The sequence below is a fragment of the Pollachius pollachius genome, assembly GCF_949987615.1.
Source record: "Pollachius pollachius genome assembly, chromosome: 6".
In the NCBI taxonomy this organism is placed as follows: domain Eukaryota; kingdom Metazoa; phylum Chordata; class Actinopteri; order Gadiformes; family Gadidae; genus Pollachius; species Pollachius pollachius.
The window spans coordinates 6,408,046-6,435,551 of record NC_136939.1 but is presented as its reverse complement, the minus strand read 5'-3'; the positions used below and the strand labels follow the sequence as shown (position 1 = coordinate 6,435,551).

General features: G+C 46.4%; 3 protein-coding genes across 4 annotated transcripts; 1 reads left to right on the top strand and 2 right to left on the bottom strand.

The window, feature by feature from the left end:
- Positions 1–167: 167 nt before the first annotated feature.
- On the bottom strand, positions 168–4,219 carry bacc1 (BPTF associated chromatin complex component 1). Its single transcript, XM_079738922.1, has 6 exons — positions 3,908–4,219; positions 3,618–3,712; positions 3,238–3,339; positions 2,713–2,942; positions 2,231–2,323; positions 168–1,201 (listed from the first exon to the last, which is right to left on the bottom strand). Exons 1-6 carry the CDS (start codon positions 3,926–3,928, stop codon positions 1,137–1,139), a joined length of 606 nt encoding a protein of 201 aa, XP_079595048.1. The 5' UTR covers positions 3,929–4,219; the 3' UTR covers positions 168–1,136.
- A 124-nt stretch (positions 4,220–4,343) lies between these two features.
- Positions 4,344–7,115, top strand: rnasekb (ribonuclease, RNase K b). Its single transcript, XM_079737588.1, has 3 exons — positions 4,344–4,519; positions 5,296–5,378; positions 6,191–7,115. Exons 1-3 carry the CDS (start codon positions 4,442–4,444, stop codon positions 6,333–6,335), a joined length of 306 nt encoding a protein of 101 aa, XP_079593714.1. The 5' UTR covers positions 4,344–4,441; the 3' UTR covers positions 6,336–7,115.
- Positions 7,116–8,058: 943 nt separating this feature from the next.
- arrb2a (arrestin, beta 2a) lies at positions 8,059–27,475 on the bottom strand. 2 transcript variants are annotated; one of them, XM_079737882.1, is made up of 16 exons: positions 27,292–27,475; positions 22,141–22,171; positions 21,814–21,874; positions 21,189–21,233; positions 20,988–21,085; positions 20,121–20,219; positions 18,906–18,965; positions 18,485–18,552; positions 17,869–18,004; positions 17,131–17,215; positions 16,015–16,087; positions 15,561–15,698; positions 14,067–14,150; positions 12,248–12,324; positions 11,717–11,771; positions 8,059–11,069 (listed from the first exon to the last, which is right to left on the bottom strand). In XM_079737882.1, the coding sequence occupies exons 1-16, from the start codon at positions 27,312–27,314 to the stop codon at positions 10,976–10,978; spliced, it is 1,227 nt and encodes a 408-aa protein (XP_079594008.1). In that variant the 5' UTR covers positions 27,315–27,475; the 3' UTR covers positions 8,059–10,975. The 2 variants fall into 2 exon arrangements, with proteins under 2 accessions (XP_079594008.1, XP_079594009.1); XM_079737883.1 differs by having other exon boundaries at positions 8,059–11,066.
- Positions 27,476–27,506: the final 31 nt, after the last annotated feature.

Genomic DNA, 27,506 nt, shown 5'->3' with positions numbered 1-27,506 from the left:
TGTATTATACCAAAGCCTTTTTGTGAATTTCTTATTTTTTCTGGCCTTTCCAAGTCAAAGGAAATCAAATAGCTAAATGTCTTTGAGGTAGAAGGTAGGTAGTTCTCACTATTAGAACATCTGCACAAACTGTATGTGTAAATATACTGTACATATGAGACATGAGACACCGTTTTAGTTTTTACTAAACAGCATGAAAAGTTGGTTAATACATTACTCATGGCAGGTGTTGGTATATTGAAACGATTATCTTGATTATCATAAGGTACACAGGAAGCTCTTCAGGGGGGAATAGGTGCCACTATACAATGTCAAACACACCACATCATCTACACAAACACATTTTTCTTTTCAGGAAACCTTTGATTTGTTGACCATCATTTAACAACCTTCTTCAAATTAAAATACTGGTCTGGTAGATTCATTCTATCAAATATCAAATTAAAGCCTATAACTCCATCAATCTGAACATAATTCTTAATGAACATAATGACAGTAGTCATCACACCAAACTTAATGACATATTGACTAGTGGTATTTGTATCCAGATTAAATAATATTTCAACAGAACCAGTTGTGATTTCAGATCATCCAGGCATGTATGTGAAAATGGATATCTGATTTTAACAGACCCAAATCCAAACTGACTATTTAGACGAAAACAATATTGTTCATAATTTTGTACACAAACCTTAAAAAATAAAAAAGTTATGTGTTCGCTATATCAAAGTATTGTGTTTTCTTCAACCAGGAGCGTCCATTGTGTTATATAAAAGTACTAAAATCTTTCAAGTGGCTGGCTGGTTACTACTATTCCTGCCCATAACTAACAAAAAGCTACAATTAGATACGCTATTTATCCGTACGTATTTTTTTCCTAAAAGATAAATAACAATAGAAATGATCTTGAAAACCCCCCCCCTCTCCTCCCCACACGAAAAAAAAACCGAGTAATGTTCGTTTTGTTTATGGTCAGAGTTCTGTCCAAGATAGTTTCACACAGAACGACAGAACCGTAGCTCGGTAGTTCCTGAGCCCGGGTCCCCTCCAGGGCCCGGCTGATACAGTCTTCTTGGTTTTGGGGTCCTTTGGGAGCATCCTCAAGTCGGAGACTCGGGAGCGGTGAGGTGTGGATCTCAGCGGGAAAGCAGAGGGAGATCGCTGGAGTTCATGATGAGGCTGGAATCCAGGTTGAGGCTCTCTGGAGGTGGGGGAGAGGGGAGAGGAAGGCTGGTTAGATGGCTGAGCGGGAATGGAGCGCGTCACGTTGGCATTAGTGCCACGTCCCCCGGCCATGATAGACAGATGGATACGTTATTGACTCCGAGGGGAAATTCAAAGCCGCAGTCGCTTGACACAGCGAATACATACAACGTGAACAAGACGATAAATAAAATAAAATATCCACATGGATAATATGGACGATAAAAGATATGCTAAGGTGCTCTTGGAGAAGGTGTGTCATGATAGTAGTGCAAATAAGTGTGTGTGATATGTGCTCATCAGGGAGCACCGCCAAACGTTTCTTTGTGCGTTGAAAACAATCGGTGCACAAAGATTGATGCCTTCATTTGTGAGCGAAAGTGGTGCCATTACATAATTTAAGCCCTGCGATTTTACTTTCTTTCGTTCCTGGGAAAGCTCCCACTGATTAGTCCGGCAGCCGAGTGAAAACACTGCCAGGAGTCGAATAAGACGCCACGCTGATGCGGTGGATTTGTTCAGGATTGTTGGGTTTGTCAGGGTTTATTTCACCCACTGGAGCTTAGTGAGCCTTATTCACCTGACAGACACATTCGGTTCGCCCCGCCCAGCCACGCTTAGAACCAAGATGGCTGCTTGATAAAGAAGGCCCAACATCACCTGGGTCACATGATGTCATCATGACTAATGACCGTTTAGTCATTTATCAGAACCTAATCCAAAGCAACTTGCAGGCAGATCTCTACAAGTAATGATTCTTGTCATTTAGGAGTCGATAGGGGTTAGGGGGCATCTTGCTAAAGGACGCCTACAGATTAGACATTAGGGATTCAAACCCAGATGTCAGCTGGAAGACGAACTTCCTAACCACCATCCCCGCGTTATACATGTATATATTGGGAGAATTGGGATCAAACTGATTTACTATTAATGCCATTTCAAAATAAAACAAAAAATGACATCACACTTTACCAGCCACCGATCCCTTCTTAACCCCACCGATGGCATAAGAACTGTGTTTGTTCACCTTGGTCAAAGTTGAGTTTCTTGCTGGAAGAGCCGAGGCCCTCGACCAGGTCACTGTTGACGTCCGAGTCGTTCAGGGCACTGAGCGTCACGTCTGCACGCGTAGAGGAGGAGGAGGAGAGGAAATATGGAACAAGGGATTAGGGAGAGGCACTAGCTACTTGGACACGGCCATCTCCATCACAACCTTTAGGATTCAGACTAGGGATGATGATACTGGTGAGAGAAAAGCAGCAATCCAATCCAATTCATTGCATAACATACAAAATGCCAGGGGTTGTTTCAATTATTTCCGATGAGCATAAACAGACAAACATTTGTAAAACGTAGGTATTCTCATGTTCTTCCCTGACATCATTCAATTTCTACGGTCTAAAAGAGACCTTACAATAATGATGAAGTGCCACACCTTAATGCATAGTGCAGCAACTGTGGTTACTTACGGCAAGAATAAATGTATACAAAAGAATAAAGAAACCTCACCTGCAGTCTTCTGCTTCTTGATGGGCGGGGCCATAGAGGGGCTGTTCTGCATTCCGGTCGCCACGACGACCTGCGAGGATTGTACGGCAATCATGGTGGGGGCGGGTTGTGCCGGCGGGGGTGCCATGGTGACCGTGGTTTTCTTCATGGTCTTCTTGGGGGACTCAGAGGAGATGGGGACCCTGCTGTCCTCGTACAGCTTCCTCTTCACCGTGCTCTTTATCTGGGCTCTGCACGGGTTGGGACACATATGGATGTTTGATTACATGATCTATGTGCACAGGGTCATGTGAAGTTGTTCAAGGATATCTAAAGTGTTTTGTAAAAAAAACAACATTGTAGTGTTACACACAATGGGATAAACTAAATAAGCTTTTATGGACAAATAAATACAATGCTAACGGAAATGTTATTGTCACCAAGCAGTGCAAACTAATAGGATTTTTTTTGATTGATGTATAAATATCTTTGAGTTCCATCACTTCCACGCTCACGCACTTCACTGATAGAGGAGTTAAGACTTACACCGTGCGTTCTTTAATCACTGTGCTAATGTTGTTCAGGTCATCGCCAAAGCGTTTCACTGCCAAACGAAGCAGTTCGATTTCTGTCTCTGTCCACTTGGCTCTGGAATCAAAATAAATTCTTATGAGAATGTACCAAACAAATGTGCGAGATGTCATCTTGCGTCGGATTACTCAACTAACTAAACTAAATTCCATAACAACATTACAAAATAGAAAAAAAATGCAAAGGCAAATGGGTCTTGACGTCGAGACAAGTGATGCAAAAGTAATAGACATTTCTAGTGGAGATACGCTGTTTCGCACGGAATAAAAAGAAGGATGAAACAGAAAGGGGTGTGAGTAGCACACTGTTACTGTATCAATGGGTTTGTGTCTTACCCTGCAGGACTGGAGTCCGACACGGGGTGCAGCTGCATGGTTAGCTCCCCCAGCTTCGTGAAGGCAGCCCCCGCTGCTGAGAAGATTTCGCCCACCTGCCAGATACCCAACATCGACCATAAGAGATCACAGAGAACATAAAAGCAAGCGCCCCATTCAGCGATATGGAAAATAATCAATCGGCCGATAGGTGTATCAGTAGCGTTGGACACTCTTAAGCAGACGTTTCATTTGTGTTTTACGTTTAAAAGCTGCTTTGTGAAACCATGGGGTATTAGGCTAGGACTTACTTTCGCAGAGGCAGAAGTCATTTTGATGAGGTATTTCAGAAAGTTGGTTTATAGTTTGATTTTCTTCCTTCAAAACATAAACAATGCACAATGCTAACTGCTAGCTTGCGAATGCATCCGTAGGTTGCGTTAGCGGGCTTCCATTGAGGTTGACGGATTATCGCTCAAAAACCAAGACGCCTGAAGTGCAAATGTATTTGTTTAAATGAAAGCTATCTATAGCTATATTGGGTATAGATTAACTAAATATCGCTAAGTCCAAACATGTTTGCGAATGTTGAGGTATAAAAGGAATACTGCGCGAATTTGCTACTTGAATCTCATTGGTGGATCTAAAGGAAATAGGCGGGGTTTATTTCTTGAAAGATTATGATTGGTTCTCTGGTTTCAGAGGACGATTGTGGCCGAAATTTGCCGAACACTTCTCAACCAACCTCAGAAAACTGATGGGGCCTGAACCGACAGTCAACCTTCGATGAAACGGCGTTTCTTGTATTAAAAACACTTATTTGGATCGATTAGAGGAACGTAAACATGCCGTCCCTTTTGTTCTGCGGGCCTAAGATGGCAGCATGTGGAATAGTGATCAGCATTTGGGGAGTGATCATGCTGGTAAGTAGATTAAGGGCTGGTTGTAACGCAGAGAAAAATAATATGGCTTCAGGTCAGATTATAGAAAGGTCGTTTTTGAAATCAGGACAAATTGCCCTGTGCAAGACGTGTCATGCAATTGTTTTTATTTACCAAGACTATAACGTTACATAAATGTAGTTATATTCCTCGAACGAATTCCGATTTTAAAATGGACGACTAGTGTCACCCTTCTAGATGAAACACCTTATTTAACCAAACTCAACCGAGTGAGCCCTAGCCGCCTATCTGCCTATGAAATGATTAATAAAGCAGTGTATCGTTATTTCTCTAGTTAACACTATGCTAACGTTAAAGGTAGCATGTAATGTCACGAAGGCTGGACCTAATGGTCATGTGACCACAGACATTGACGTGAGTGAGGAGCTTCCGCCTTTTACAGTCACTACTGTATGAACCTCTGACAGTCCACGATGAGCCATTTCAGTCAGTAAAACATGCTTACTGCTTGGGACAAGAGCAGGCACACTTAGCAATGTGGACAGTATTACAATGCACATCATTCCCTTGTGAAGGAATGGAGGGTTGACTGTGCAATTTGAGGGATGGATCATGGATCATGATTAACTTGTGTCGTGACGTATAGAGATCGTTTGTCATCAGGTCATGTCCTATAGGCCAAGTCATATTGTATAAAGCCACCATGTCCTATAGGCCAAGTCATATTGTAAAAAGCCACCATGTGTTTAATGTTTGATTGGTTTTAAATGACCTGTTTGTCGTTTCTACCCTATCAGGGGATGCTGGGTATTTTCTTCAGTGCCAAGTCTGCTGTACTGATCGAAGATGTTCCCTTTACTGAAGAGGACATTCGGAATGAGTAAGTGATGTCGTCTCATCACACCACTATAAAGACATTTGAATAAATCTATACTGACATCTATGCTAAAATTAATGAGTATTGCAGCACATGGTGATGTTGAGAGATTATTACAAATGTCATGCCATAAAATCTTTATAGTTATTATGCCAGAAAAGGCCTCTTACTTTTGTCTCGATTAATACTGACAATACACATTTTCTGCCTCATGGACTATTACCAATGGCAGTCAGCTGTAAACCTCCCACCACTCTTTAGTATGTCCGGCGGCTAAGTTTGTTACTTGGGTAGAGTTTCACTCGGCTATTCACCACATCATTCTTGCGGACACTACTCTTACCACACAAAATATGGTGCTGCTCCATTTCTCCATTTAGTGTCAGCAGTTCGTAGACAGTCCTCTAAACAAACTGCCCTAATAGCTTGATTCCTGTACCACATGACAATTCAACAGTTGATGCAAATTCTCCAAAAAGATGTTCAGGAAGCTGGCACACTGGAATTTCATCCAATACCTAAGCTGCAAGGCTTTTGTTTTAAGATCAGACATATCTTTCTCTTAATATTATCAATTTTATTTTATTTTTGTAAGTAATGTCAACCCCTGCACGCGCAAATACATACCGGTAACGTATTGTTGGGTATTGTTGGGGAAGTTAATGTGAGCCAATGCTTGTCGTCATTTTATTTCGTTTTTTAAAATCATCATTTTCATATATAGACTGTTTTTCTTCCGATCATGTGGTCATTGTTCTATCAGTTATACGCTGCAGGGCTTTCTAAATCCTCCTCCTCCTCGTTGTGGTCTACAGTAAGTTCCCGCCCCAGGCCATCTACAGCCTGTACAACCAGGTGGGCATCAACTGCTTCATCGCGGCGGCTGTCTACGTTGCCGTGGGCGCCGTCTCGCTGTGCCAGGTCCGCCTCAACAAGAGGCAGGAGTATATGGTCACCTAAGTTACCGTTCCAGCAACCGGGCCGCACGAGCCACGCCTCCTCCAACGGAACACGGATGTATAGCGAGGAGAAGAGGATCAAAACATGCTATCAAGATATTCCATTTTATGTCCGTCCGTCTATATCGGGATGCCGCACAGGAATCTTTTATTGACTAGTTGACAACTGAAGGCTGGGAAATAGTTTGGTGTCTATTGGAAGTATTTTGGGAAATCGTACATTGTTTAAATGATTATACACTTGGATATATTGTAGTTATATTCGTTTTGTTTTGTCTTCTCTAAGGCAAGCTGGCTGCCTTTTTCTCCTCTTGTATTTATTTGTACCACCTGTTTGGTGGTTGTTGTGATGTAGAAGGGCCTCTATCATTCCCCTGTTGGGCTTGTTACACTGTCTCTTGTTGACCTTTTTCAAAGCATGCATTCTTTTATTTATTTGTTTTAAAAAGGAGCCACCTCATTTGCTGTGTGAATGTTGCAGCAATTGGAGGGATGGGAATACTTGAAATGCAGTCGAGTCACTCGGGTTTTATCTTGTCTTGGAGTTAACCTACTAAAATGTTTGGTCGCTGGTGTTCAGTGTTGTGTGTTTACCGTGTGTGCGTGTGTATAATCAAGGCATGCATGTGGTTCTTCTCCAATTCTGAGTACTCCGGATGTTTTGACTAGACTAAACCTGTTTTTACCCTGAATATCCCTTGCAGCAGTTCTCTTCAATAGTAAAATGGTTTTTGATGTAATGAAATTTGTCTGCAATAAAGTGGGTGTAAATATAAATGTATGCCTTATGTGTTACAGAATTTGGGTTATCATTTACATGTATTCTATACTCGTTGGGATAGTTTATTCCACTAGAATAATTCATCTTTCTAGAACCAATTTAAGGAAAAAAACGGACATTTAAAATATATAAATCATGAGGATCAACTACCGCGTTAACACATGAGGTAGACGCGATTTCAAAGGGATCCAGTGTTTCCAGAGGACTTATAATAGTCCGATCATAACGTGTTTACTGCGCCCCTTTGTGGACAAACAGAGCAGAGGCCCTACCCCAGATAATTTTCAGCATTTATTATGAAAAAGTTGAATATTGATAAACGTTTTTCTTGGCCAATAAAATAGATCCTATCAGAGACCTACGAAATACAATGGTATAAAATTTTTGTTCATTGCGTAATGTGATTTTTTGTTCATCACATTACGCATGAGGGCTTCGAAGTGTATCGGACATATATATTAGATCTATTGATACATAGCCTCCCCTTTACCAAAATAAAGTTTTAACGTTACAGATCCATGGTGCAGTTAGGCCTAGATACACCATCTATATTCCTTAAATATCTTCAGCCTTAACTACTGACTTAATGCTCCCAAAGGAATATCTGATTAACCACACATCCTCTGGAAAACCTATATGCATGTACTATTATTAGCAGTGGTTCCACGGTATTTTTCCATTTTCCATTGGATATTCGTCACATGACCTTGTGTATCACTGTGTTGTCAAAGCATGTTTAAAGGCTCAGTTCCACGTATTGGTCATGGATGTACTAGAACAGACGTTTCATCATACATTAATAATTAATATTGGTCTATCGTGTAACCCTAGTGATAATTATTTATACTATATAGTCGTAGTTACAAGAGTAATACTGTACTACTTTTCATTCTCAAAAGTCTCACTTTCACCCATTATTGTAGTCACACAATTCACCACGGTGTAGGTTAGCTCATTTAAACTTTAATAAAAATAGAAAATAAAAATCTAAAATAAAAATAAATGAAATGGCAAAAACATTAGATTTTCTTCAGTGATTATGAGAATAATCATGGTTTCAATTATGATACAGTAGAAGTAATAATGGTGATAACAGTTAATAACAATAATAATAATAATCATAGCAATAATAATAATAATAATATATAATCATAATAATCATCTTTTTTTTTTCTGGCATACGTCCCATCAGCAGAAATGACTTCCTGTGTTTACAGACATAAATGGCGAGCATCGAAGAAATAAAATAAAAAAATAATGAAAAAGGCCAGTGGACATGGCACTTGTTCAAAACATGTCCACTCAGCAGAGGCGCCGAGACAGAAAACCGCACAGACGTACGATGATAGAGGACAACGATCACAGCTCGTATGCGTCACAGCACCGCTTGGAAGAAGTCAACTAAACAGAACATGCTTCATATTTATCCCGCTGTTTCATCGTAGGGTTTTTTATTTTATAATTATTATGAATTTAAAGTTACAGACTGAGTAAATCTAAGTGGTTTGTGGCTGAAGAGAGAACGAAACTAAAACTAAAACTAAAGCAAATGCAAGCGTGACTGTTTCTAGAGCCACCGCCTCCTGTCCGGACCGAGGGCTCTTCTTTTTCTTTTTAAATTTTCCGTGAGCATATGAAATGGGAGTTATATTACAACAGACTGTGAAACAAGGCAGACTCTAGCTTCCTTTGCGCGATATACAAAAAAAAGAAAAAAAAAGGGGGGAGGAAATTGATGCATAGACGTGACAGAAGAAACAAAAAAAAATCATCCTTCAATTCCTCGGGAAACAAATAAAACCAAAAACAAAACAAAAACAAGAATAGACTTTGGGGTATCGTCCAATGAGAGCAGAAGAAAAAAACAATCCTAAACGGCAGCCCCCGTGTGAGCCACACGGGGGCAACGTACATCTCAGGGATAACCACGCAAAACATGTTAACGACTGACGGCTATCGACATTCATGCTGAGAACGACACGACACGAAGCAGTAGAGGCCTGCGGACCGACACGAACCTCACCTTTATGCTAGCGCAGCATCCCACAGCCGCCATCATGCAGCCGCTCAGACGCTCGGCTCAATCCCGGGTTTTAGGACCGCGGGTCAGGAGAACGTGGACATGGAAAGAAAGTGGTGGTTGTGCTGTAAGCAAGCATTTTGGAGGGGGGAGGGGGGGGGGGCTGCATTACTCGCGTCACAGATGGTCCAGGTCTCGGGGTGAGCCGTCGATCAAAAGGACCGGCTCGTGGAAAATCTCGAGTCGTGATAGTCGTGGTCTAGTCTGGTCTGGTGTCTGCCACTAATGCACCCAGGAAGTGTGCGGCCCTAGCCAAAGCACTCGTCTCAGTCAGAGTCCGTTCCGCAGCGGGTGACTCAAGAGTCTCGGGTGTAAAGTGCAGCTATAACTGTGGCTGAGGACAAGGTGGAAAAGTGTGTGCGTCTGTCTGTGTGTGTGTGTGTGTCTGTGTGGAGGTTATTGAGGGAGCTTAAACAGCAGCTGAAATGCTAGTGGAGCTGAAATGTCTTTTCGTTTTATACAGAAAGTAACGCTTGGAAAGCACGCTTGGAACGCTTGGAAAACAGGGCAGAATGGGAATGCTGGTGAAATCCTGCAAATCAACGCTTGCACCTGTCCCATCCAGACCGGGTTCAAAACATCCTGCCTTCATGAGTCGCTGTATAGAACAGCGATCATTAGCGATTTGTAAAATATCATCTTGACCGTTTCATATATTGATTTTGTAATAAGACGGCAATTGACAAGTTGTAAAAAGAGTTGGACATTTTATTTTTAGCACAAATGCTTGCTGCTCGACGCGCTCTAGCTTAAAAACAACGTTTTTCTTTTGGCTCCTGAAGGGATCAATATTTAAGTACTTCTAGGACCCAATCAGCTTCACCGCTCTCTTTGGAGACCGGAAATTGGCAAATTTGAATACATTTTTCGGAAAGGGGTTTGGGGTTAGTGGGGGGCGGGGTATGGCCACTTGAGGCAATTTTAGTTTCTGTGCCCCTTTTCTTGTTTTGTTTAGCAATTAAAAGCCCTGGCTATGATTAGCATAAGTGTGTGTGTGTGGCTTGGTGTGGGGGGGGGGGGGGGGGGGGTAGGAGGACGACACACACAAGCCATTTCCTCACGGACGCTGTCCCTGGAAGCCAACCCCTGTGTTTTGCGCTTTGGCTCGACCTAAGACACTAGACCTAAGACACAAGACTTAAGACACTAGACCTAAGACACTTCAGAAGTCTTGTTGTGAACAAATAATAATAATAATAATCCCGACCAAAAGAGAAACCCCCCCCCAAACCTAATCCTCCACCGACTACACAAGCACGGCCGGGACTCCCTGTCAATCAAACCCTCCTGTCAATCCAACCACCCTGTCAATCAATCCAACCCGCCCACAGACACCCCTGTCAGGGGAAGAGGAGAGAGGGCGAGTGAGACAGAGAGACGGAGACGGAGACAGAGGGCGATGGGGGGTGTGTGTGTGGAGACAGAACATTGGCAGCACAACGAACGGCCGCGGGGCAACGGGCAGGGGCGAGAGACCCGCCCGCTGGAAGTCCCCTCGGCCCGTGGAACCCCCCACGGACCCCCACGGGCCCCCCGCCGGCCGATCAGCCCCCGGCGCTGGGGGGTGGGGGGGGGGGAATGCGCGTTACTTGTGAAATGTTTCCTCTGTGTTTCATAACTCGGGACTGTGTATGTGCCCGTGTATACGATGTTTGAGTATGCGCGCGCGTGTGTGTGTGTGTGTGTGTGTGTGTGTGTGTTTGTGTGGGTGGGTGTGTGTGTTTATGCGTGCGTGTGGTTGTGTATGTGTGTGCGTGTGTGTGTTTGTGCGCGCGCTCTCCTAGCAGTCCTCCTCCTTGTCATCCACCATGCCCTTGAGCCGCAGACGGGCGAAGTCCTCGAAGACGAAGTCGTCGTCCTGGGTGATACTGCTGCTGAGAGGGGGAGGCAGAGGAGAGAGCGTCAGCCTCCCTGCTACGGGACACCGCCAGCCCGCCGCCACTGATTACACGCGGAGAGGGATGCCGTGTGCTATGGATCGATCGTGGTCCAAATCGCCACTTAAAACGGGTCGCCGCAACGTTTGGTTTACGTCACCTGGTGACCTGGTGAATTACGGCTTATCCAACGTTTTATAAAAAGGTCGGATGAGACGTACCAGGTAACGTAGATCAAACGTTGAGGCCACGGCGTCAGGAAAAGCGGAAGCCTGAACGGTCCTAGAGCCGTTCAGAGGAGAGGAGCACGCACTAGCAGAAGTGGGACAGAAGTGTTTTCCCACCGAGACCGTGGCAGGGGACCGGCTGGAGTCTCCACTTCAAATCGACCCACGTAGTCGTTTTAAAAGCACGGCTCTCCCACGAGGACTTTTTTGTCACCCGAGCTTATCAGAAGACGCACCTTTTTCTAAAAAACGTCACAACTGCACTTTACTGAATAAACTCCTTCGCAACGCCGGAGCAATAACCTACCCCAGACGACAGCGTACATGACGAGGTGACTGCTAACGATGGTGCTCTGGCATGTTCTACGGAGAGAATAAGGTGGTTCTGTGTTGGGAGGGGTCAGACTGCGTACTCACTTGGTCTCAAATTCTATCAAGTTGGTGTCAATGGGTGGGTCCAGGTCTGGTACAGCTGTTAACAAACACACACACACGCACACACACACACAAACGTAAATAAGAGCACCGTTTCCATGGAAACAGCCCCATTGTGTCCATTGTGTTAGGGCTGTCGCAATACGCTATGATATCGTATATGACGATGTTTCAAATATTGACGTAATGATCGCAATGTCTATAAATAAAAAAGATCTGCACAGACCTTTGAAAAGCAGACATTTATGTTAGTCTCAATACATGGACTAATATGGTTTATAATAAAGACTTAGAACTAAAACACAGACTGTAACTCTTTACATTTGACTACAGCGTGCAGCCCTGATGTGATCAATTAAAAAGTAAAGAGCATTTCCAAAGCAGTTTCTATACACCGCTGCCTGCAGCACGACCATCCTGCAACAAGTTTGACCTTAATTAAACTCCTGTACAGAGCAGACTGCTCCAGTGGAAGCACCAGGCTCAGAGCAGGAGGCGGAGGAGTGTACGTACCAGACTGCGGGCGGGACATAGGCGGGTCTATGGGCTTGGGATGCATGAGCACAAAGGGCAGCTCCACCGACACGTCTCTGGAGGAGGAGAAGAAGGGGAGAGAGAGTGACCCGGAGGGGCCACACACACACACAGGTCACGCAACGGCCCAAAACCAGCAAACTAATGAACCATTTTGTCAGGGAAATATTCTTATGCTATTCCGTGAGCCATTCCTTTTGTATGAATCAAAGGATAAAAACATGGAGCTATAGCTGAGGGTGAACAGCTGAAGTTGGCTAGTATGCATCAGTTATGGAAGTGTAAATGTTGGGGCATTGAGAGAGAGAGAGAGAGAGAGAGAGAGAGAGAGAGAGAGAGAGAGAGAGAGAGAGAGAGAGAGAGAGAGAGAGAGAGAGAGAGAGAGAGAGAGAGAGAGAGAGAGAGAGAGAGAGAGAGAGAGAGAGATTAGAGAAAGAGAGGGGTCAGAGAAAGAGAGAGAGGGGGAGGGAGAGAGCACTGAAGCGGAAGCAGAGAAGACACACTAGACCCAGCGGCCTGGAACATTTACCTCTCCAGTATGCCACTCAGAAGCCTGATGCCAACCGGGCAGGGGGTGGGGTTCAGGGACAGACACAAGGAGAGAAACACATAACGCCACAGGAGAAGGAAGATGAGATAAGGAGCCAAAAAAGTCAACAACAAAAGACAAAAAAAAAAAAAGCACAATTGGGATCCAGAATTTTAAAATAAAAAAACATTAGAAAAGCGCACGAGCGACACACGGCGAAGCATGAGGATGCAAAAGAGGGGATGATAAAGCAACACATGGCAACCCGAGCTCTGAACAAGAGGGATGTGGAAGCAAAGCATGGCAACCCAATCGCTTACTAAAAAGGGGAGGGGGGAACTAAGGAAGCAAAGCAATCACAAACCAAAGGGGGGGTAAGAAGGGAGAAAAAGGAGTACTATTTAATACAGAAGGAGTGCTTGCATTAAGAGACAACCTGCGCCCCCTGCTGGTTGCATTGATTCTGGATCAATAAATTAGATGTATGGCCAATTTCCTGTTTCCAATAATAGCTTTGTTGCCGATTTGGTGTTGTGATTAGGGTCAAATTTGATCATTTATGTACTGCATACATAAGAAAGGAAGAGAACGTCGTAACCTAATTTGATTAGACAATTTGCATTTGAGCACAATATTAGCATTTACACTTAAAAGACTCCCAAGCACAGCACTGGAACCATTTGGGTTCTCATGAAATGTAACCCTTTATCAATGTATCATCAACTACGATTATGATTATTATCATCATTATTATAGAAATTAGTACTAAGATGAGATGTATTAATGCCAGATGGGGAACCCATCTCCCATTAAAGTAAAGTCCATGATCTCCTTCCACGGTGAGTGGAATACATAGCCGGCCTGAGAGAGGGAACCACACTCCATACTGGCTTTTCTCTGCTCAACCCAAATGCACACTGTCGGACAATAAGTCACCTAGTTATTCATCTGCAGAATTGGAGGCAATGGAGCTGAGCGTACGAGCCCTGCGGATAGAGATCTCTACAGTGCGCTCTCGTGCTGGACTGTACTCGCTGCATGGCCCAAAGAGGAGCGCATCGACGAGGCTCCATTGATCAACCTAATGTGCTTCTTCGCAAAGGCGGCGACGTTCTACTGCATGCATCTTGCACACAAAACAGTGTGTGTGTGTGTGTGTGTGTGTGTGTGTGTGTGTGTGTGTGTGTGTGTGTGTGTGTGTGTGTGTGTGTGTGTGTGTGTGTGTGTGTGTGTGTGTGTGTGTGTGTGTGTGTGTGTGTTTAACCCTACCCTCCGCGCGACACCACCAACTTGACTTTGACCCTGTAGGATACCAGGATGCCAAGAACCTCCTTGTTGGTGACATCCTTGACTCTGAGAGAGCGAGAGAGGGGGAGAGAGTGAGGGAGAGACACAGGAAGGAAGGAAGGAAGGAACACTGCTAGTTACTGTTTTAAAAGGTTGAGTATAGGGTTGCGTGTCACATGTGAATGTGCTGAGATCAACAACATTTCAGAGAGAGAGAGAGAGAGTCAACTAACAAGTGTGTGTGTGTGTGACAAGCCCTCAGTACACAACCTATTCTACGTGACATTTTAGTTTGGGACAAAAAATAATAATTTGTAATGTTGTGAAAAAGTTAGTTCGTTCTTTCGACTAGCTAAAAGCCCGACCGCGTGTCCACTTAACCAGCTCTTTCTTGTCCAGCTCTGCTTTGTGTCGAGTCACACGGAAAAGAAAAAAGCAACTGCCAAAAGATGCTCTTTATGGGGTTTCTCTAGATTACGGTCAACCCCCGTCTGCGTGCGTTTACACCACAGCGCCAATGACAAAATGTCACTGTGTCATGTGTGTCTTCACTGTTACCTTGAATAGGTGTGAACCCTATTCACTCTCTGTAATTTGTGTGTCTGTACACGGTGTGTGTGTGTGTGTACATGGTGTGTGTGTGTGTACGTGTGTGTCTGTCTACATGTGTTTGTGCATGGTGGAGTCCGGGTGTGTGTTCTCAAATGGTTGACGTGTGTGTGTGTTTATGGTGGAGGTGTGTGTGTGTGTACATGGTAGAGGTGTGTGTGTGTGTACATGATGGAGGTGTGTGTGTGTTCAGCCTCACATGGTGGAGGTGTGTGTGAGTGGTGGTGTGTGTGTGTGTGTGTGCGCGCGTGCGTGCATGCGTGCGCTCACATGGTAGAGGTGTGTGTGTGTGTTCAGCCTCACATGGTAGAGGTGTGTGTGTGTGTACATGGTGGAGGTGTGTGTGTGCTCACATGGTGGAGGAGGGGGTGTGTGCGTGTGTGTGTGCGTGCGTGCGTGCGCTCACATGGTGGAGGTGTGTGTGTACATGGTGGTGTGTGTGTGTGCGTGCGTGCGTGCGCTCACATGGTGGAGGTGTGTGTGTGTGTACATGGTGGTGTGTGTGTGTGTGTGTGTGTGTGTGTGCGTGCGTGCGCGCGCTCACATGGTGGAGGTGTGTGTGTGTGTACATGGTGGTGTGTGTGTGTGCGTGCGTGCGTGCGCTCACATGGTGGAGGTGTGTGTGTGTACATGGTGGTGTGTGTGTGTGCGTGCGTGCGCTCACATAGTGGAGGTGTGTGTGTGTGTACATGGTGGTGTGTGTGTGTGCGTGCGTGCGTGCGCTCACATGGTGGAGGTGTGTGTGTGTGTACATGGTGGTGTGTGTGTGTGTGTGTGTGTGTGTGCGTGCGCTCACATGGTGGAGGTATGTGTGTGTGTGTGTACATGGTGGTGTGTGTGTGTGTGTGTGTGTGTGCGTGCGCTCACATGGTGGAGGAGGCCAGGTTGGTGTCCTCGTGTTTGAGCTTGCCGTCCAGAGCCAGGCCTCTCTTCTCCCTGTTCTTGTCCAGGGTGGGGATCAGGGTATACACCTTGCAGAACGTAGAGCTGGACGACACCTGGTCACTGTGGGGGGGAACGGGGACGCTCACAATCACACACAGTATCTCAAAATGCGGCCATACGTTACCGTTCTGGCAGGGTCTCACTAATCTTTAGATTCCTGATCTAACGTCTGAAGGCAGACCAGCTCAGCTCAATCACGGACCAATCACGTGGCTGGAGGCGGGGATCCGTAAGGCCGTGATTGGCTCACAGGGAACACAAACCCGGGCCGGCTCTAGTCAACGTTGCGGCTGTCCCCAATGTCTCCCGATACACACTTCCACCCTGTAACTATGGCGTTCCTAGGTGAAGCAAGGCATGATGGGAGCGTACTTACTCGGCTTCCTGCTGGGCCACTGGACACTTGTACTGGGCCGTGCTGAACAGACAGATGTCTGCGTACTGACGGACTGGAGGGGGGAGGACAAGGGAGAGAAGGGAGAGGGAGAGTCAATCCACTGGGATATAAAATAACTTGTATGTTTTAATATGGTTTGATTCAAGATAGCGATATGTTATACACTATATCTTGTAGAGGCAGTATGGGGTTGGCATAGGGGAAGAATCAAGAGAAGGAGAAAATGAATATGCGCGTTCAGAAAGGCAGATATTAAAATGTCGACCAGAAGAACCACCACAAAAAGCAGTGAGTAAGAGCAGAGAGGGCCCCGGGCCGTGAGTAGGAGGAAGACATCCACAGAGAGGTGGGATGGTGGGCCCACGCCGTGCTACTAGCATACTCACAGCTACCAGCACGCACTGCAGCGGTGCAGACAGTACCCCACAGCAGGGGGGTGAGGGAGGGAGCGCAGAGAGACAGGAGGGGGGAGGGAGGGAGAGCAGAGAGACAGGAGGGGGGAGGATGGAGGGAGAGCAGAAAGACAGGAGGGGGGAGGATGGAGGGAGGATGGAGGGAGAGCAGAAAGACAGGAGGGGGGAGGATGGAGGGAGAGCAGAAAGACAGGAGGGGGGAGGATGGAGGGAGAGCAGAAAGACAGGAGGGGGGAGGATGGAGGGAGAGCAGAAAGACAGGAGGAGGGAGAGCAGAAAGACAGGAGGGGGGAGAGCAGAAAGACAGGAGGAGGGAGAGCAGAAAGACAGGAGGAGGGAGAGCAGAAAGACAGGAGGGGGGAGAGCAGAAAGACAGGAGGAGGGAGAGCAGAAAGACAGGAGGGGTGAGGATGGAGGGAGAGCAGAAAGACAGGAGGAGGGAGGATGGAGGGAGAGCAGAAAGACAGGAGGAGGGAGAGCAGAAAGACAGGAGGGGGGAGAGCAGAAAGACAGGAGGAGGGAGAGCAGAAAGACAGGAGGAGGGAGGATGGAGGGAGAGAGAGAGCAGAAAGACAGGAGGAGGGAGGATAGAAGGAAGGAAGGCGATAGAGAGCAGAATGACAGTAGGAAGGAAATAAGGAGGTAGCGCGAGGAAGGACAGCAGAAGGACATAAGGAGGTACCGGAGATCTTGACTCTCTTGACGGTCTTGGTGGAGTTGTTTGTGACGTGGACATTGACGCTGATGGGCTCCCCGTGGTAATACAGCTACACATGCACACAAACACACGCGCACGCACACACACACACACACACACACACACACACACACACACACACACACACACACACACACACACACACACACACACACACACACACACACACACACACACACACACACAATATGTAAAATTTCGGTGTTAATATTCCTGCATAATGTTCTAGTATAGTATTATTATTATAGTATGGGAATAGTCCAAGTTATTAATGTCAGTTACTCATGAGCGGGCAGCTGGAGATTTGTCACTCAACCTTATGTTCTGTGAGTGTGCCAGTGAGTCACGGAGTGTGTACATGGCTTATGAGGGTGCGTGTATGTGTGTGCGTACACATTTTTTAGTGAGTGATCAGACATTTGCAAAATGAGTAGGTTTTTCCACAATATACTGCATGTGTGAGACGGTGTGTTTGTGTAAGGCTTTGTGTGCGTGGGGGAGCTTGTGTGACAATGTGTGTGTGTGCATGTGAGAATGTGTGTTTGTGTGTGTGTGTGTGTGTGTGTCAATGTGCGTGTGTGACAATGTGTGTGCATGTGACAGTGTGTGTGTGTGTTTCAGACAGTGCGTGTGTGAGATTGTATGCGTGTGAGATTGTGTGCGTGTGTGCTATGGTGCGTGTCTGTGAGAAGCAGTGTGTACCTCTTTGTCCAGCGAGGCCTCGAGGTGCAGGGAGCGGTCAGACATGAGGAAGCTGCGGGTGGTCTCTACCATGGGCTGGGGGCCGGGCTTCTCGGGGGCATACTGCACCTTCCTGATGACTAGACGCACAGAGTTCCTGCACACACACACGCGCGCACACACAGACACACACAAACACACAGTCGCATACAAACACACACGGAAATATACCGATGATGCGGCTATGCAAATGAACAGCCAACCCCCAAACATGTTCAGAATCTTCAGAGTGCATGTATACAGACGGGCACACTATGGGAACCATTAGTCAACCCATGATGGGAATCCGTTTCAATGGATCGTATTTCTGATCATTTATGGATTACTTTGGTCCTATATCCGGTACACATGATCTATTGCCTTGGTTAATTCGTCGACATCATTCACAGAGACAACCACTGAATTATGAATTATTATCCAAAAAAGTCCTAAAAGATTTTATCAACAGGTGAACCGAGTATGCAAATAACGCTTGCAGCTCCAGTCGGCTCTTCCTACTGGTGCCAGCTTTATACGATAGACTCCATCTATCGTATAAAGGTTGCTCCATCTCATCCCTAAAATGCGACTCACTCACCGCTTGTGTATCTTCTCTTCTATTGACTTGGCACAGAAAGCTCTGATCTCAAAATCAACGCCACAGGCCTACACAGAGACAAGAGAGGCGATGAAACACAATCGCATTATGTTCCCAGTTGTTTTCACCATGTACAAACAATATTACATATTGGCTGTAGTGAGTGAATCAAAAAGGAAAGGGTTCTGTGTGTGTGCTTCATGCGTGTATCAGGTTTAATGCAGGGAAGTGTGTTGTAGATGCATGTGGATGTGTGCGTGCGCTTCTTGTGTTTCATGCGCGCGCGTGCGTGCGTGCGTGTGCGTGTGTGTGTGTGTGTGTGTGTGTGTGTGTGTGTGTGTGTGTGTGTGTGTGTGTGTGTGTGTGTGTGTGTGTGTGTGTGTGTGTGTGTGTGTGTGTGTGTGTGTGTGTGTGTGTGTACCTTCCCAGTGTCCTCGGGGCCTGGCTGGAGTGTGACAGAACATGGGAGGTTCTGGGGAATCTGAAAGGGGAGCAAAGAGCACAATTACGGTCAGTACAAGACCACCGTCCCTGTCCCACCACAGACCACCAACAGCTCCCCATCCTACACCAGTGCGTGTAATAAATGTGTTATAATAGGTCAATTCCCTGGTGAGGTACGCTCAATACGCAGAACAGCTTTCAAATCCCATCCACCAACACGCAAGTCATTGAGCTGCAGACGCCCTTCATCCAAAGTAGGTGACACTGAGTTTCAGTGCTGTCCCAGGAGCCGGTGAGGGGGTGAGGTCACCCAGCCCGGGGTAGGACAGCTGGGATCAAAAACGCGGAACCTGTACCACTTTCCCATCCCTGCCCAAATATGGCGATTGAGAAAGTGAATAGCGACGATAGTGCGGTTAGATAACCCAGCACGGCGTGACGGCATGACCTAATTCAGCGCACCTCCTCCCTCTCTCTCCCCTGATCACTCGACTGCGATACAACACAAGACAAATCCTTGAATCGGTTGGCGCTGCTCTGATTCAGCGGCCCCTGCGTCCCTTGTTAATGTTCCACCTCTCGCTGGCTGTCATGGCAACCAAGGTTCCTCCAGGGGGAGGGAGCGGCGAGTGTTGGGAGGCGGACCCGGCGTCGCGGGGCGTCTCTGTGCTTAAACGCTACCACGCTGCTAGCTACGCGGCCACTCGCGGCTCTACGCGCGCTCCGGTTCGTTAGCAAACGAGGGGATGGGGCTGGAGGCATGGAGTGGCGCACGACATTGCCTTCAGCTCAGCCCTCACAGGCCATTAATTACGGTGTTGATGACGTTTCCCTCTGTGGTGTTGCATGTTGATAAAAAGAGGTTTACTCTCAATGGGAGCGACCCAGCTAAATACAAAAATATACACCACCCAGGCGTAATTAACCCGGAAGTCATAGTGTGTGTGTTTGTATGCATGTATGTATGTATGTACTGGTGTGTTGCAGGTTGTGTACACATAGAGAGGGCCAGATAGGACGGTGTTCCTCTTTGTTTCGCTACTTGTGAAAACCGTATGCAGATCAGGTCGGACAATGACGTCACACACACGCACAAACACATACCAACGAGCACACGGGCGTGTGCTCGTTGGGGTGTGTGTGTGTGTGTGTGTGTGTGTGTGTATGTGTGTGTGTGTGTGTGTGCGCTCACAGTGAAGTAGAACGGGTGGGCATGCTGGCCCAGCTTCTTCAACAGCCTCTCCTGAAGGCGGCTGTTGGGTTTACTCTCCTCAGGGACCGGCGGGAACGCCTGCAGAAACACAAACACAGGTCCACCAACAGAACCAGGTCCAGAGTCCCTCATCCCTTGTCTGGGATCAGGGATAAGGGTGTGGGGGGGGGGGGGGGGGGGGTGGACAGAGCCCGGGTCGGGCATCGCAAACCGCCAGGGAACGGGTTACGCCCCGTTTCCTGTCTCGTTACAAAGCTGTTCCACCGAAGAGAAACTAATCGGAGACAAAATGGAGCGTTCAGAAAATGAGTGTATTCCGACAGCGGTCAGTCAGTGTACAAATGCACTTATTAAAACACTTTTCTGACAGCTCCATTTGGTCGACACTGTGGGGACTCCAGCCGGTGTGCAGAGACACGGTTTAAAGAACGTTGGTGTCTGGCCGGGATGTTTCCGCTTGTCTTCCCCAAGCGCTTCGGGAAAACTTTACTAATGCTGGCAGAGTTGGAGTTTACTGTTCCTCAATTAAATGCGAAAAAATAAGCAAAAGAAAGTGCAACCCCTTGGGCTTGTTCGCCGTCATTATAATTATTTATATTTGATAAATTTATCTTCTTCGGGGATTTTTATGCTTTATTATATAGTGAGATAAAGAGGAAGGTATGGGAGAGAGTGCCATATAGGCTCAGTCCTGAACGCTGCGTTCAGGACTGAGCCTATATGGTACGTGCTCTACCCGCTGAGCCATTGGGGCTCACTCGTTCGCCATCATTATTAACATCAGGGCTCCAGCGATGTGTGGACGTGTGGACGGGGGCCACATCCCTGGGCGAGGTGGAGGCGTACCTGGAAGGTGGAGATGTAGAGGTCCTTCCGGAAGGAGAGGCCCAGGACGTCGAGGTCCTCGCGGCCGTAGCGGAACGCGCAGGTCAAAGTGACGAAGACTACGAGGAAGACGGAGGGGAGAGGGTGAACGCTTGATAAAAAAGGGACGGCAAGTGATGGAAAGTGGAAAGGCAGTGGGCGGCAAGCGGAAACACGCCCTACCTTTCCGGTCTTTTAGATACTCGGGATCCACCAGAATTACGCCATCTGTCAAGGAAAAAACAGAGAAAAAACGCTTTGGTGTCAGGATGAAAAACATAACAAAACCTGCATCCGCTATGAAGCAGCTCATGTCGGCACTTTGTAGTCCAGGTCATACATCAAGCATCTATTTCGACTACAGTTCCAAGATAGAAATCTTCCATATTTAACTAAATCATATTTTTTTCGACTTTTTCTTTGCCGATTTCGAAATCATACACTTCGCCGAATTGGCGTTCTTCACCCGCCGTTGAAGGTCGCAACTTTTAGAATAAAGTGGTTCTTTGTAAAACCCTATGGAACATCTTGGCCTTGCTCAGACGCCCAGTCCCAACAGTCAACAGGCAGTTAGTCCAACTGCCTGTTGAATGCATTGTGGGTAAATCCTCTTCAGCAGTTATGTTGTGATTAAATACTTGATACATTTCCTTCCGTGGCCGAGGCACGCCCACACTCCTCACCTCCACCCTACTCAGAGCCCTCCTACTCAGAGCCCTCCCCCCCCAGCTCCACCCTACTCAGAGCCCCTCCCCCCCCAGCTCCACCCTACTCAGAGGCCTCCGTCCTCCGCTCCGGGGTCACTCACCTACGGGGTCTACCTGGTCCAGATGGTCCACAAAGTCTCTCTTCCCCAGGTACACCGTAAGCTGGAGGCAACACACACACACACACACACACACACACACACACACACACACACACACACACACACACACACACACACACACACAGCGATTAAGCATCTTGGATTAACATTCAATTACTATTATTAAGTGGTCTATAGCTTAATACAGGGCGTTTTGTTTTGTGTAAGAATAATTGTTTTAGCGTGACTCGGTTCTGAAGCGGTTGTCTGTTTATTCCACGACAACATACAGTGACTCCCAGCGATGGACACGGCCGCCGGACTCACCTTGCAGTTGGGACTGGATTTCTTGAAAACTCTGGAAAGACGAGAGTGAGGGAGAGAAAGAGAGAATTGACTAAAACACTTCCATTTAAAAACACATTTTAGAAAAGAAAGCCATTGCACAGCCCCACATCCAGTGGGGGTAAAAAAAAACAAAACAAACAACTACCTTAACCTACTATAATAGATCAACAGTCTTGTTGGAGTGACGCCTGTGACATTTCCTATCCCCCCCGCCCATAGGTCTACACACGACACAAGCCCCTGATAGACGCAACGGTTTTGGGTCACCCTTAGCATTGCAGCGGTTTAAACCGTTGGAAGATCAAATACAAGGGGGACGTGCTTTCTGTGGAGGTGGTACGGTATCGTGCTGGTTCAACACAGAATGGCAGCACACTGCCATTCTGGTGGAGGAGGGTGTTGGGCCAATTGACTGGCGGTGGAAGAGTTAACGGACAGAGTTAATGTCCCGGTGGTTTGCAGAGTGGCTGGGGGGCAGAGAGGAAAGGCAGTTAAAAAAAAAAAAAGGATGAAAAAAAAAAAGATGACTCAAGTTTTTTGTCGCTTCAACTTCTTCAAACAGAGTCAGACTAGAGCACAACAGAAGACTTCAGCTCCAGACAGACGCTACGCTATCAGACCCCTGCATGTGGCGGCCATGCTTAGCATCTTTTAACAATAAGATGTTATTGTTCTAAAGCACCGGCCGCACACTTAATACGTGTCCACCCGTCGCCTGTCTAGTAATGGGAACGCAGTGACAACTGAAACGACATGCGGTAAATCGTTTCCCATGATTACTGGGATTTCCTCAGGCCACAGTGAAAACCACTGGAATGCGGACCGTATCAAAGTCCACTCTGTGAGCGCGGGCGAGGGCTGAAACCTGGCACTAGCATGAGCGCAGAAAGGAAGTTCTCATGGGGTAACTTAAGTTTACTTCCTGTGATGACTGATACCACAAAACAGGAACTAGAAACTGCAGCGGTTTCCACTTCCCCCCCCAAAAGCAAACATTCTGGTCGGCGTTGATGGTGACCAGCAGGAACTCTGTTACCCCGTCTGACAGCCGACAGGCAGGAAAGACTATTTATTTTACACATTTCTTGCCTGCTTTGCACCGTGGTTCAGAGTGCAGGTGCAAACAAACCCCGACTTTGTAGTGGAAATGGACTGACACTTCAAACAGTCATCGAATAGCATGGTCCCCTGTTGCGTTATGGGATAATAACAAATGTTATAGTTCTTCAAATCACTTCCTTCGGCTTAAACTTCAACCTCAACTTATGTTTCCCAGACTACTCAAACATTTCAGAGGCCTGCCTCACATTTGTTGAATAATGGAATGCTCCGTCACTAATTCTGAAAAGGTGGTGTGTGTGTGTGTGTGTGGTTATCCATTATCGCAGTTAACCAAGTCATATATTTTGTAACTTTGAAGTTGATGCCCATGCCCCCACCCCCCTCCAAAAAATTGTGATCAAAACTGTAAACAACAGTAAAATAGAAACTCCTCTGGGGTTTGAAGATTAACTGCGTTCTGGCGTTTTCAGTCCTATCCAATGTTCACAGACATAACAACAACATTTTAAGTCACGACACTTACACTGTCCACCTCTGGATTAGATTAGTGCTGATTTAATTTGTTGACATCATTGAAATCACTAATTGATCCCCGATATCGTGTACACAATCAAAAACAAAAACATTGGCTACTCATAGATTCTGAAAAAAACGATTCTACTCAGTTAGAACATCGAATGAATACGATAGGTCTTAGTAGCTCTAAATCGACATGAGGTAATCCACAGTTGGAGCAGCCTTATGGAGGATCCTCTTCGCTAGTTCTGTCCGTAGCCCCCAGTGAGATGGGGGGGGGGGGGGGGGGGGGGGGGGGGGGGGGGGGGAATCACAGCAGTCATGCTCTAACATGGCTCACTGACACGTGGCGGCGGTGGCAAGTGACTAATGATGATCACACACACATGTGCAAGTCAGGTGTCGGCGGATCATAGCACCGACAAACATGTTACATAGCACGGGGATTAAAGTAGTCCCACCCCAATCAGACAAGACTGTAGACAGTGTGTAGGAGAACAATAAGCTTGTGGTGGCGCATTGATGTGCACTGATTCAAACCGAATGCCCCCCCCTCTGGAGTCGTATCAACGCTCTGTCGAGACGTAAACACGCCGTGTTTACGTCTCCAAAACGACGTAAACACGTCGTTTTGGTGCCGTACTGCCGAGTACGTTTCGCTTTGGGGTTTCAGTGTGACTGACTACACTTGCGGGCTAAAGTCCCCGTGTCCTCAGTGTGAACCGAGGTTAGTGTAATTGAATCAGGTCCCACGAGGTATAGTCGACATGCATGTGTAGACATGCATCCAACACTCTCTGCCGGCAGGGTTGTGTTTGAGAGAACTCAAGGGCTCACACTTAGTAGACCTATAGCTTAGTAGACCTATAACTTCCCTACGGACCGTGTCGGCAGTCAGGAACCTTTGCCTCATGCCTTTCACCACTTCTCCACCACCAGTTTGGTTGTGATATACAGGGTTAGGGTATAGGTACCAGGAAGCATTCAGTTTATTATTGAAGTGTTATACTATATATAGTATATATAAATGCATTTATATAGCGCTTTTTCTGTAACCAGTGGCCACCCAAAGCACTTTACAATATTGCCTCACAATCACCCATTCATACACACATTCACACCGACGGCACGATATAGTATTATTGAGAAGTGGAAACCATCACGGCCGATTGTTGAAGCCAACATGGATTAGCTGCTTCTTTGTGGGGTTTTTAAAAAGGTGTTTCAGATACTCGCTTCAAAAAGATCCACGGTAAGGCCATCTAGAAATACAGAGATGACATTCAGTTTTGGGTCTCGGTCGCGAGAGGATTTCACGAGGCATTGCAAATCCTTTCATTAAGTTAAGTCTTTGGAAAGGGTTTGGTGTTTAGTTCTTACGGGATCTGATCCAGAGCTTCTCACAGGCTCTGTCCAGGTTTCACTCACCCCACCCGGGGTGGCTGTCGTCATTGCGAACATTTCCGGTTTAACTGTGGTTGTTTTGGCTTCGGAGCGACCCTTCTGAGGCCCAGAGATGATGGCTAATACGGATAACTTGTCACGCAATCCATGATGCTCACAACCAGGGACACGCTGCCACACCGCATCGTCGTTTATCAGCCATCTGACCCAATAGCACCAATGTCTTATTTTAGCACAACATCGCCTCAGTTACTCAATATCTGTCTGCAAGTCGCATGCAGTAGTTTAGAAATCTTTTAGGCACTCCTGTGCAGTCTTTGCCCTCAGTGATCACCAAGAGTAGTCTGATCTACGGTGATTTTTTGTCTAACATACACAGCATCTGCCTGCTAAGGAGACAAACATCTGTTCTCTGATGTTTACATAAGGTCTGTTCATTTGTTGCATGTTTGTTTGGTACTCTACAGTAATACTATGTACTCTTCTAATACAGATCTATAGAAACAGTGAGTAGGTCTGTACAAATACAGGAGATCCATAATGCAAACACCAGCTCAAAGTGAGAGATAATATCATTGTACCATGACACTTTTCCGACAACCATCTGTAGACATGTGGGTGTGATTAACCAACATTACACTGAATCCTCAACATAACAATACATAATTTAGAGGCTGGATTCTGTCCGATGAAATTACAGAAAAGGGAATGTGATTGCTTACATTTGCAGTAGAGAAGGGAATGCATACCAATCATAATAACTAAATAGATGTAGTGGTTTGCAATCCATTGCCAGAGAGCACGTATTCATTATATATTCAGCATTCACAGTAAATGGGAATACTATTAATTGTAATTTTGAATAATAGATTGACATTTTGCAAACCAGAAACGTACCACTACAACCACGTTATAGCCCAAAGGTCTAACTTGCCATTAAGTCTACACGCCCGGCCGAACAACGTGTAGACCATTTGTAGTTTAATTCGTCACATGTCCGTTCTGTTAACGTTATACGACGTGAGGCTGATAGGTATATTATCAAGCCTTATTCACAGTTACACACACACACACACACACACACACACACACACACACACACACACACACACACACACACACACACACACACACACACACACACACACACACACACGTCAGGTCGCTGCGCACCTTCTTTTGAAAATACAATTGCACGTCTAAACCTTAGGTTAAAAAACAATAACTAAAAAAGGTGCATAGGATGGACATCTTTGGATGTCAGCAGCAGGAAGTCGGTGATCGGCGGACGCAGAGGATCTGTTATTTGTTTACATTAGGCATGCGTCTCAGCTGAATTAGCCCCGCGGGGAAGATGACGGCGACACTGGACGTCAAAGAGACGTCATCGTGATGTATGGAACAGAAAGGCTCTATTATTTAGGGCACCGTCCTATCAATTCATGGCTCAGTAATTACAATGCGTTAAGTCAATTGTTATTACATGGGAAATACCGACAGCAGGAGCAGTCAAACACAACGGGGATAACGGATGATGTGTGTGTGTGGGGGGGGGGGGGGGGGGGGGGGGAAAGGAAGGGAATCCCAAAGCATCCGAAAACGGAGAATGGATGAAATACTACAAGACCTAAACCAAATCATTGCCAAAGAGCAGATCACAACACATCCATTGTGCATCCATGGCCAATTTTTTGCTCTCATAAAATAGATCAAACTAGTGACCACACACGCATCACAAATCCACCCTAACGTTACTTAAAGACGAAACAAGGACAGCGATGCACTGAAACCCCAAGCAACGTCTCTTATCCATGCCCAGGCTTCCTATAAACACACATTACAACCACAGCATTAGGAAGCGAACCACTGTCAGTTGGCGTTGTCTATATAGCCGCGTTAGCTAGTCGCTTGTCAGCTAACCCCACCCAGATGCGTTCGCCTTCCCCCCGGGAGAGAGGGGCATTAGGCGACCAAAACGACATTATACCGAGGCATTCCCACACTGAGTTTCCCTAAATCTCCCTATAACGGGCACATCACTCGCCCCGAACCGTATAGAAAAGCGTGATTAACGCCACACTCCCCTGCAGCAGCAGCGCTAGCCATAGCAAAGTGCGTGAGGCTCCGCGTTAGCTGCATTCAGCCTACCTGGTGCCCGCCTTATCCCCCATCTCCACGGCAGGCGTGCAGTCTGGGAATAGCCAAGAAATGAGCCCGGTCCGTGCGCTAAAACTGCTTTCTTTTTCCGAACGCGTTGTCCTTTGACATCTGTGCACATCCACCCGAGCGCTAGTTAATATGCTAATTGCATTCAGCACCGCCTTGTCCCTCGTTCGCTTCCGCAAAGACAGGAACTTGGATTT

Coding starts and splice junctions, on each gene's coding strand:
- bacc1 (XM_079738922.1), bottom strand. CDS start 3,928: ATGACTTCTGCCTCTGCGAAA. Junction 3,713..3,907: donor TGACTTCTGCCTCTGCGAAA/GTAAGTCCTAGC, acceptor GGTATCTGGCAG/GTGGGCGAAATCTTCTCAGC. Junction 2,943..3,237: donor GTGATTAAAGAACGCACGGT/GTAAGTCTTAAC, acceptor CAACCCGTGCAG/AGCCCAGATAAAGAGCACGG.
- rnasekb (XM_079737588.1), top strand. CDS start 4,442: ATGCCGTCCCTTTTGTTCTGCGGGCCTAAGATGGCAGCATGTGGAATA. Junction 4,520..5,295: donor TTTGGGGAGTGATCATGCTG/GTAAGTAGATTA, acceptor CTACCCTATCAG/GGGATGCTGGGTATTTTCTT. Junction 5,379..6,190: donor GAAGAGGACATTCGGAATGA/GTAAGTGATGTC, acceptor TGTGGTCTACAG/TAAGTTCCCGCCCCAGGCCA.
- arrb2a (XM_079737882.1), bottom strand. CDS start 27,314: ATGGGGGATAAGGCGGGCACCAG. Junction 21,234..21,813: donor GGACCAGGTAGACCCCGTAG/GTGAGTGACCCC, acceptor TTTCCTTGACAG/ATGGCGTAATTCTGGTGGAT. Junction 20,220..20,987: donor TCTACATCTCCACCTTCCAG/GTACGCCTCCAC, acceptor GTGTTTCTGCAG/GCGTTCCCGCCGGTCCCTGA.